The 10,495-nt window shown below is 34.1% G+C and overlaps 1 protein-coding gene and 1 long non-coding RNA gene across 2 annotated transcripts; both read left to right on the forward strand.

The window, feature by feature from the left end:
• Positions 1 to 305: 305 nt before the first annotated feature.
• Positions 306 to 2,415, forward strand: LOC117930457 (nuclear transcription factor Y subunit C-1-like). Its single transcript, XM_034851115.1, has 4 exons — positions 306 to 410; positions 530 to 629; positions 1,271 to 1,341; positions 2,170 to 2,415. Exons 1-4 carry the CDS (start codon positions 306 to 308, stop codon positions 2,413 to 2,415), a joined length of 522 nt encoding a protein of 173 aa, XP_034707006.1.
• An 86-nt stretch (positions 2,416 to 2,501) lies between these two features.
• On the forward strand, positions 2,502 to 3,021 carry LOC117930143. The gene is made up of 3 exons (XR_004653854.1): positions 2,502 to 2,584; positions 2,720 to 2,809; positions 2,947 to 3,021. It is a non-coding gene; the product is annotated as an uncharacterized LOC117930143 (long non-coding RNA).
• Positions 3,022 to 10,495: the final 7,474 nt, after the last annotated feature.

The following is a 10,495-nucleotide window of genomic DNA, read 5'->3' on the forward strand; positions in this document are numbered from 1 at the left end:
TGGCGTGATGAGCGAGGATATGCAGGGAGTGGGTCCAAAGAATCTGATTCTTCCTAGCTACCACTCCATAACTTGTAAACATTAAGTCATTAATGATAGAGAAAATATTTCAGAACTCATTAATAGTGTCTTACATCTATCTCAGATATTTTATGCCCTTTTCTGTGGTGAAATCTGGCTAAAGATTACCACAAATTTAATGCTTTCTCTTTTGTGCTCTCTTATCTTCACTATATATGTGTACAAAGGGCTATTTTCATGAAATAGAAAAGAGGGTAGAAAGCTCAATCATGGATTAAGAACAGATGTTCGAGTTTACTTCTTCGAGATCTCCTCTTGCAGAAGTGCATGATTTTCTGTCTTTGCCTCCTGCCCCCATGTTACCTCATTACCAACAGACAATGCATTTGGTATGGAACCTCCCATCTAATCTCCTATCAATTTTAAGATTTATATACTATTTCCATTTCTTCTTCTTCTTCTTCTTCTTCTTCTTCTTTTGCTTATTCAAATGTCTTTATTTCTGAAGGATGGAGAAGAGGGTAGTTATTACCTTCTAATGCAGCAAGAAAGGTTGAGCCTTGTGCAATTTTGGAATCAAAAAATGCTAGAGATTCCTAGTATTTCAGGTTTATATTTTTTATTTTTTTCTAATTTTCTATATTTTCCATACACCCATCCTCTACTCTATTGTCCATGTATCGATGTATCCAAGGTACGCAAATGGAAACAAACCATAGTACTTGGATCATAATGAGGCCCTTGTCATAGTTTTGGTATTACCTTTGGCCAAATCAACATGTACATCCATACTTTCATTTTTCTTTCACCTTTAGGCTATGTTTAGATCTTGAAAAAATTGAGGGAAAATGCAAGGAAAAAAAATATAAAAGAAAAGTATAATGAAGGAAAATAAAAATTAAATTTAAAATCAATAAATTATTTTTATATACAACTTCAATTTTTATTTATTTATTTAGATCTTATAAATATTAAATAATTTTAAAATATATTCTTAAGAATTTTAATTATATTTGACTTTCTTTCTCATTTTTGATAGTAAAACCAAATATATATATATATATATATAAATTTTCTTTACTATTTTTTTTCTTTTTTTAATATTTTTGGGAACCAAATGTAGCCTTAAAATTAATAGTGGATTACTTTTTACATGAGTTCAAGATGGATTTCCATGGAAAATGGTTTAATTATTTAATTTTTTTTTTTCCAAGAATTGTTGTGATTGATTTGTCATGTTATCTTATAGATTTTAAGGGCCAACATGCTTTACCTCTCGCAAGGATCAAAAGAATCATGAAAGCAAACCGAAATGTTAAGGTTGGTAAAAGTATTCATGCTTTCTAATCTACAACATTTTTCTTTGTATAGTACTTAATATTTAATAGTCATAGATGAGCATGGTTTATTAATTGATTTTGTGATTGTTTTTTGTACCTCTAAACCTCTCTCTCATCACTAATAATAATAATAATAATAATAATTATTATTATTATTATTATTTTGTAAATGAGATGATATTACAATAGATAGTTGCAAATGGAACGACATCTCGTTGTATATTAGATTAGAAACAAGAACCTATGAAAATTGAAAATTTACCATTTTAGTTTTGCATTATTGATGACAATGTTTATATAGAAAAATTTGACATTAAGGTGGTATTTGTTTTTTAACTTAATTTTAAATGAAACTTAAATTAAATAGTGTTTAATAGTGTTAATTATTAAATTGTTTATTTTTTAAGATTATATTTCTATTAAATATTATAAAGTAAAGAAAAACCAACATATTACTTTTAATATTTAGAAAAAGTTATTAGTAAAAATTTAATAAATAAATAATAAGTTAACAAAAAGTAAAAATAAAAGCAAATGAACTAAAATCTAAATACAAATTATTTTTAGTAAAAAGTGAAAAAAATTAAAAAACAACTAATTTTATTTTTTATTTTTTGAAATATCACAAAAATTATGCCTATTATTGAACAAATTCAATTCAAACCAAGTCGAATTCAATGGTCAAATGTGGTATGTGTACCATTTTACCTATTTGCATCATTAGACATTATATGCTACTTATAATATATTTTATGGTATTTTAATATTTTGTAAGTTTCTTATTCTGATTAAAAAACAAATCCAATAGATGATTAGTGCGGACAGTCAAATACTATTTGCCAAAGCAAGTGAATTGTTCATCCTAGAGCTCACACTTCGAGCATGGTTTCATGCGGAAGCCAACAAACGCCGAACTCTGCAACCATGTGATATAGGGAGAGCCATACGATGTTACCCAACTCTGCATTTCTTGACAAACATTGCCCCCGATGTGCATAAGGTTGGTTTTTCTTTATCTTTATCGTTGTGCTCTCTTGCATCAAATCATTACTAATAATCAAATAATAGAGTTTTCATTCAATATTAAAACCCCTTTTTGGAGTTAAATTCTCTTTGGAAACAAACTGGTGAAAATATTTCAGGAAGAGCACAGTGAAAATATTTCAGGAGGAGCAGGATTTGTTGTGGCAAATGACGAAGTACATTTTCCTGCAGCAAACCATGTGAGTGTTACAACTCATACTTTTATTTAATAAATATAATTAAACATCCCTCAATTCCAATATCTAATTGTGTAGTTATTGAGGTGTAATTTTTCTTTTCTTTTCTTTTCTTTTCTTTTTCTTTTTTTTCATCAGGAATTAATAATGTGGAATCATGAAATCCCTTGTTCTGTTCAGCTGCCACCTATTGCTTCTTCTGAAATGGTGAACAAAAATGCTCCCAAGGTAATATTTTGAACTTATGCTAAACCGATCCATATATATTACTATATGGTATTGATATCTTATAACTTTAAGGTAATATTCCATTTTATGTTTAAGCTTGTAGTGTTATATGAAAGCCTCTTGTTTTCTTTTTGCAGCGAGGAAAATGTGATGGAGGCATGTGAAAGCTCTTGATGGTTTGGAAAAAGCGTCATCTTATGTTTTGTGGAATAACATGCATCTATACCTGTGTGTTAGTAGTGCCTTTTTTTTTTTTGGCTGGAGACATTGCGGAAGCTATTTTATTATGAAATAAACAAGAGCTTTTGTCACAATAGCTAATGAGCCACTGGCAGTCATGGGTTTTTGGGTTCTAAGTTGCTTTGCAGTTTTACATTTATAGGAGTAATAATAATTTGCTTTGATAAGCAAATGGATGAATGGAGTGGGCTTCATTTTAGTCTTTGGGCCACGTATAGGAATGGTCACACAAGCCATCCTAATGTCACAGGATGCTTCAAATGACCCTCCCCATGGGCTTATATAGGAGAAGGGAAGCTTCTGGAGACTCCTAGAGCCATCTACACTAAGCCATTGGTGGGAAGAGTGTGGAAGGTTCTAGAAATGCCTAGAGATGTCCACACATCTCTACACTATGGTGGAAGGCATGAGAGGAGTCCAAGGCTTTCTAGAGACTTTTAGGAATCTCTTGTATATTCTTGTGCATAGGGTTGTACATAGAATAGGGTAGGATGTTCTAGAATATTCTTGATTTGTAAGGAACCCTCCAAGGTTCCAGAGAGTTCCCTTGGTGCCTATAAATAGGTGAAGGCCTCATTTGGCCAAGGTACCACCCAAATCACTTCCTAACCAAGCAAGTGAGCATCAAAGCACTTGTAAAGGTTTCCTTGAGTTAGTGAAAGCTTCCATTCTTTAAGGAGTTGCCTACCAAGCTTCTTAAGCTTTTGAGTCGCGAGTGTCTTAGCCTAGCAAGCTAAGCATTGAAGGAGCAAGGCTGACTTAGCAAGATCAAGCGTCCTGGCTTGTCTAAGTGTCGCATGAGCTTAGTGAACAACTAAGTCCGTGACAAGTGGTATCAGAGCGCGGTTACGAGGTGGGCATAGCAAAGGAAGCATGTCGGGCTCTAACATGGAGGAGAGTAGCAAGCAAACCCGTGGGAGGGAGACCGAGCCTACTGCACGGGGCAGGGGCAAGAAGGATAAATCTCGTGATGCCGTTGCCAACATGGAGGCAAGGCTAGCCAAGGTGGAGCTAGCCATGGTGGACACTCGGGAGGGGTTGGACTTGATCGAGCAAGGCATGGAGAAGGGCTTAGAGGATCTAAGGGAGCAGATCCAAGACCTTCGTGAGGGGGTGCAAGTCTCACAAGTTCAGCCAGTGTCACACGAGGAGTTCATGTCCTTCCAAGGAAAGGTCTTGAGCATGCTTGCTAGCATGGAGTCAAGGATAGAGGCCTTGGCCACTCGAATGGAGTCCCGAGACCAGGAGGTTAGGCAAGAGTTGGCCATCTACAAGGCTGCTGTGTCGGCACGGGTCATGGCCACACATGAGGCATCTAGGGTGGAGGTGCCAAAGCCTCATGGGTTTAGTGGCAAACGGGATGCCAAAGAGTTGGATAACTTCTTATGGCATATGGAGCGATACTTCGAGGCTATCGCATTGACAGATGAGGTGGCTAAAGTAAGAACTGCAACCCTCTACCTTACTGACACAACTACTCTATGGTGGCGTCGAAGGTTTGCCGATATGGAGAAAGGCATTTGCACCATAGAGACGTGGGAGGACTTCAAGAGGGAGATCAAGAGGCAGTTCTACCCAGAGGACGTGGCTTACCTGGCTAGGAAAAACATGAGGCGTCTCAAGCACACAGGCTCGATACACGACTATGTCAAGGAATTCTCTTCGCTCATGCTTGAGATTCCTAACATGACTGAGGAGGAGTTATTATTCAACTTCATGGATAACCTGCAAGGGTGGGCCGAGCAAGAATTAAGACGCTGAGGTGTTCAAGACTTAGCCACTGCTATGGCAGTAGCAGAACGGATTATAAGAGGGGAAACTCCTCCAATAATGAGTCTTTGGAGGATAGCCACGCCATGGGTGGGGGAGACGAGGTTCCAAGGGACCACAATGCTCCTAAAAATGGATCAGGCAAGACGTCTAACGTCCGAGAAGGAAGGGGTAAGGCGGAAAGGAAAGAATTCACGCCTAAAATCAAATGCTTCCTATGTGACGGTCCACATTGGGCACGAGATTGTCCAAAGAGGAAGGCGCTTAGTGCCATGATCGAGGAGAGGGAGCAGGAGGACGAAGCACATATGGGCTCAATGCAACTACTAGGTGCCCTCTAATTCAACCCGAAGCCTAGTACGCCTAAGACCTCCTTACTAGCAGGGGTGCAAGTAAAGGAGGAAAAAGGGGAGCGAGCTGAGGTAGCCCGCACACACATGGAAGAGGTCACCAAGGGAAAGGTGAACTCAATTGGAAAGAGAAGCAGCACTCTAAGCATCGAAAGCGCACGGGTCTGCATCCATATGGAGCCTCACGGGAGAAGGAGGTGAAGAATATCCTGGCTGAACGGGTCACCAGGAGACAAGGGGTCCCTCCTGTGATAGAGTATCTAGTCCGATGGAAAGGACTACCTAAGAGGCAGGTAAGTTGGGAACATGCAGATGCCTTGAAAAAGTTCTGGAAACACATCGAGAGGTTTCAGAATGAGGCAACGACGAGGACGTCGACGACATCGGTGGGGGAGAGTGTCACAGGATGCTTCAAATGACCCTCCCCATGGGCTTATATAGGAGAAGGGAAGCTTCTGGAGACTCCTAGAGCCATCTACACTAAGCCATTGGTGGGAAGAGTGTGGAAGGTTCTAGAAATGCCTAGAGATGTCCACACATCTCTACACTATGGTGGAAGGCATGAGAGGAGTCCAAGGCTTTCTAGAGACTTCTAGGAATCTCTTGTATATTCTTGTACATAGGGTTGTACATAGAATAGGTAGGATGTTCTAGAATATTCTTGATTTGTAAGGAACCCTCCAAGGTTCCAGAGAGTTCTCTTGGTGCCTATAAATAGGTGAGGGTCTCATTTGGCCAAGGCACCACCCAAATCACTTCCTAACCAAGCAAGTGAGCATCAAAGCACTTGTAAAGGTTTCCTTGAGTTAGTGAAAGCTTCCATTCTTTAAGGAGTTGCCTACCAAGCTTCTTAAGCTTTTGAGTCGCGAGTGTCTTAGCCTAGCAAGCTAAGCATTGAATGAGTAAGGCTAACTTAGCAAGATCAAGCGTCTTGGCTTGTCTAAGTGCCACACGAGCTTAGTGAACAACTAAGTCTGTGACACTAAGCTCTAGGTCTCTAGGGTACATGCAAAAACTATAATAGGTTTTTCTAGATCTACACAATGGAAGAATGATGATATATTAAAACTAAGATCTAGAGAGTAGAAACCATATCTACAATCTGAATGTTCCCATATCAATTCCATTTGATGAAGAAACAGGATATCAAAGACCAAAAGGCTCTTTTTCCTAGATCTTAACACACAAGGAAGGTGAATTCCTCTCTAAAGGATTTGGAGGTTAGAGTTTCTCTCACTGGAGGGTTGAATAGAAGAAGTGTAAAACCTTAAATCTCTAAGAAGGTTTATATAGGCTTCCTTGTGAACTTTAGTGGTATGAGTCATCTTGGACTTGGGTCACTTAACCTAGTCTATTAATTTTAGGCTCCAATTAATTAATTAGTCTAATCCAAAAAGATCACTCATAAGTTTTTATGCAATCTTGTACGTTTACCAAAATTCTCTTATACGCACATATTAATAAATAACATAATATTCTTAAAATAATGCGTCATTAAGAAATATGAGTTCGAGTAAAGACCATTGAGACCTATAGCAAAATATTAATTCGTTTAGAATCTAATTTTGAAGTTGACTCAACATTCCACTATAAAAAGTCAACTACACTTTGATATTATGATATTAAAATCAGATACTAAACTTGGGCTATGACCTAGTATTCATTGTATGCAAACTCCTTATGAACTATTGTTTGTAATCTAATGAGGTAGATGCTATCAATTTCTTAAGATTACCTCTACCATCCTTAAGTCTTAGATCTTCCTATTATGTGATCAACTAACAAATTCTTGCTCTCCAATAGCATATGTCAAATTTCACTTAAGGAATTACTTCAGCCATAGATTTCCTAAGCACGAATTCTTAGGATCACTCAAGGGGATACTTTGTCTCAAACCCATGAGATATCATGGTGCTTATCTTGAGTACACTTATTGTCACCTACCTCAATTAATAGTGACTCAAACCATAAGGAATATTTGACCACCTATAGGTTGAACTCATTGAACACCTTAGCACTAGCTTGGTATTCTCTCAAGGTTGAGGGTCCATATAACATAATAGTTTGGTGAAGTCATGATTACCTGATAGCCAATGTTATGACTTACCATGGGTTTTGTCCAATATATAACCATGCACATTAGTGTATTTACTATGAGAACCCTTTCCCAATAACCAAGACAAGTTATACCTCCAATTAGGAGGTAATGCATTACATCCTCAAATAGATTGCCTAATTCTCATAAATCAGTTGTAAACAACTCATCTACTTGCAAGAAACCCATAACATGGATATTCGATGTAATTCATAATGCTCAAAAGTCATGTATAATGCAAGTGATGTAAGGCTTGAATGTTGAGAAAGTACAATGCATGAATAGGATAGATAAATGGGAAGCTAGAATCATATTATAAATAATGAAAACCATTTATTGTTATATCATGTCGTACTTCTAAGGGATCTATCCTAACATCTAGTTCATTTAGAATAAACACGACTATTTTATTTTATTTTGTAAAATAAAATAATATTGAATGAGCTACTTATTGCTTTTGTTTAGCTAGACACTCTAACATCTTTCTTACAAATAAAATGAAATTCTTAGGACAATTATCAAAACTATTACAAGAGAACTCAATATATTTAAATTAATTTGTTTTAGCAATAGCATTTTCTAGCCTAATTGCTTACATATAATTACAAACATAACCCTAAAAAGCCATTAAAATTGTTTTAATATTTTTTATAAACATGGAAATACTATTAGAAGATGCATTATCACTCTTCAATAATTTTATCAAAATTTTAGAATGTACTTCAATTTCGATTGAATTAAGACACTTGCTATGGAGTGAAAAGAATATTTTCATCCCTTACAACTCTTCTCATAACAATAAAAGTAGTTTGTAGATCTTTTACACTTAGAAAGGTCATATAACCTTGTCCATCTCTAATTACCTATACGTTTAACAACAGTATTGGAATTTTTAGATGCATCAAAATTTAACTTCCAATTAAATAAACTAGGAGGATATCATCTTACCCAACATTCATCTACCATGTATACTTTTTTAAGCCCTTTAAAAGGATGGTTTTCATTATAAGCCATTAACATTGCAATCATAAAGGTTAATATGATTCTTATAATTTGCATTTAAATCATTTTAAAAAAGATTTGCAACTTTTCCTTGAAAAAATAAATGATTTTTATGATTCTAAATGTTCTACACAGGAACCAAAATTGTTTTTGTAAGTTTTTAAATAGTCCATAGATGGTAAAATGATCATCATGAATATAAAACAATTAACCAATCTAACAAAACCACCTTTAGAAGAAAGAGGTGAATGGCAATTATATATAATTTTATACCAAACAATCTAAAACAAAGGAGAGGTCTTTAAATATCATTGATATTTACATCCGCTTGATTAAAAAGGAGCATTTAGTAGGGATAATCATACTATTAAAGAAAACAGAAGGCTTAATTAATAGTTCTAAATAACACTACAAAGAAAAAAAATGAGACAATGATAAGGAAAACAAATCATCTTTGTTAACAATGATTGTTTTAAAAAGAGTCATCTTTCTGGCAGTCATCAATGATCATTTGTTGACTATTGTTTCAAGTCATTTTTTATTAATGATGTTTATTCTTTCGGTCATCTTTTGTTAATAATGCCCATTTTTAATTATCATTATTTTATTTGTTAATTGTTTATTTCGGTCATCTTTTCTTAATAATGTCTATTTCTTCCTATCATCTACTCTAACCATTTTTTCCTCAATCATTATAATTATAAAATGACTATTTCGAAAATGGTCATCTATACTTGTGTTTGCACTGCTATTGGAGACCTATTATAATGCTACTTCAGACTTGTTTTTAATTGTGATAGATCACTCATCTTTTTAATTTAACTAAATATGATATGATGATGAGAGGAAAAAACAATTATTGAACATTGAAAAACTTCAAAACAAACAAAACATATATATGAGTAATTAATAATAAATTTACAAAATTTGTAGCCCACGGTTTGCAATTATAGTATTTTGAACATGTACAAAGCATATCCATATACAAAAAAAAAAAAATTAAAGTATTGATCTATAAAGAAAATTAAAAAAATCTCTTGTTGCCCATGATTTTTATTGATAAAATAATCTACTCTACACAGCATATGAAACCTGTGACTTTCAATGACACCAAGCATTTGCTAGGTAATTCTTTACATTATCAAGGAAGTAGTGAAATTTAAAACAATAATAAAGGAAAAAATAGCATTATAAATGATATAAAAGTAAGAAATTAATAGAAAACTCACCAAGTTTTTTGCAACGAGGATAAAACTTTCATTACAATCTTCAATCTGTTATAGATAACAATTTAACACATAGATTAAAGTTTTATTTTTCAATTGTTCAATACAATTTTATCATTTCAATTCACAAATCTACATCATAAAGTTTTCATTGTTTTAAATATAATTAATGTAAAGAAAATGAAAAATGAAAATCTAGAAGGTGTTCACATCAAATCAAGTTATCAAAAAATAAAAAAAATAAATGTGAGAAATTAAAAGGCTTAATTAACATACCTCCTGAAGGTGTACCATTATTAAGTATCAATTCAGTTACAAATGATACCTATTGAGATCTTGTTCGATCAATCTCTCCTTAAGAATGTGTTTGACGACCTTTAAAATATCAAAAAAAAAAAAAAAAATTGTCATTTCAATTATTTAATATGAATTTTAAAAAAAAATCATAATTTTCATTAGGCACAAACTTTTGATATAATAAGGGTTGGATCATTAATAATTTCCTTCATGTATCTCATGACAAAGTACCTGCATTCTACAACACCTTGCCTTGGACACTAGCATAAGTATAATAATATCTTATTTAAATTGCATTTACCTAATCATGAATGTGTTAAAAAAAAAAAAAACAAAAAACAAAATCTAACTTACTAGCACAAGTCTCCCATCAAGTTCCCTTTTAGTTGGTTTTTTCCATTGAGGTGCATAGATTTTAAGTCCCTTACATTAACAAAAATTAATATTTTTAGAATTTTGTAAATTGTATTTATGCATGGAAAGAAATAAACTTACTTAGTAATAATCTCCTTGAGATCTTCACATGGTTCTTGCATTAGTGGGTCTAGGTAGTATGAAGTTTTTTTTTTTTGGGTTCAACAACTACCAAGATCCAGTGGAACCTTTAACATTACAAACATAGAAGTTAAAGCCAATAAGAAAAATATAATATTGCCATAATCCCCACAACATTGATATATTGAAGAACTTACTCTGGATTTTATGA

The sequence above is a fragment of the Vitis riparia genome, chromosome 14 (genome assembly GCF_004353265.1).
Source record: "Vitis riparia cultivar Riparia Gloire de Montpellier isolate 1030 chromosome 14, EGFV_Vit.rip_1.0, whole genome shotgun sequence".
NCBI lineage: Eukaryota > Viridiplantae > Streptophyta > Magnoliopsida > Vitales > Vitaceae > Vitis > Vitis riparia.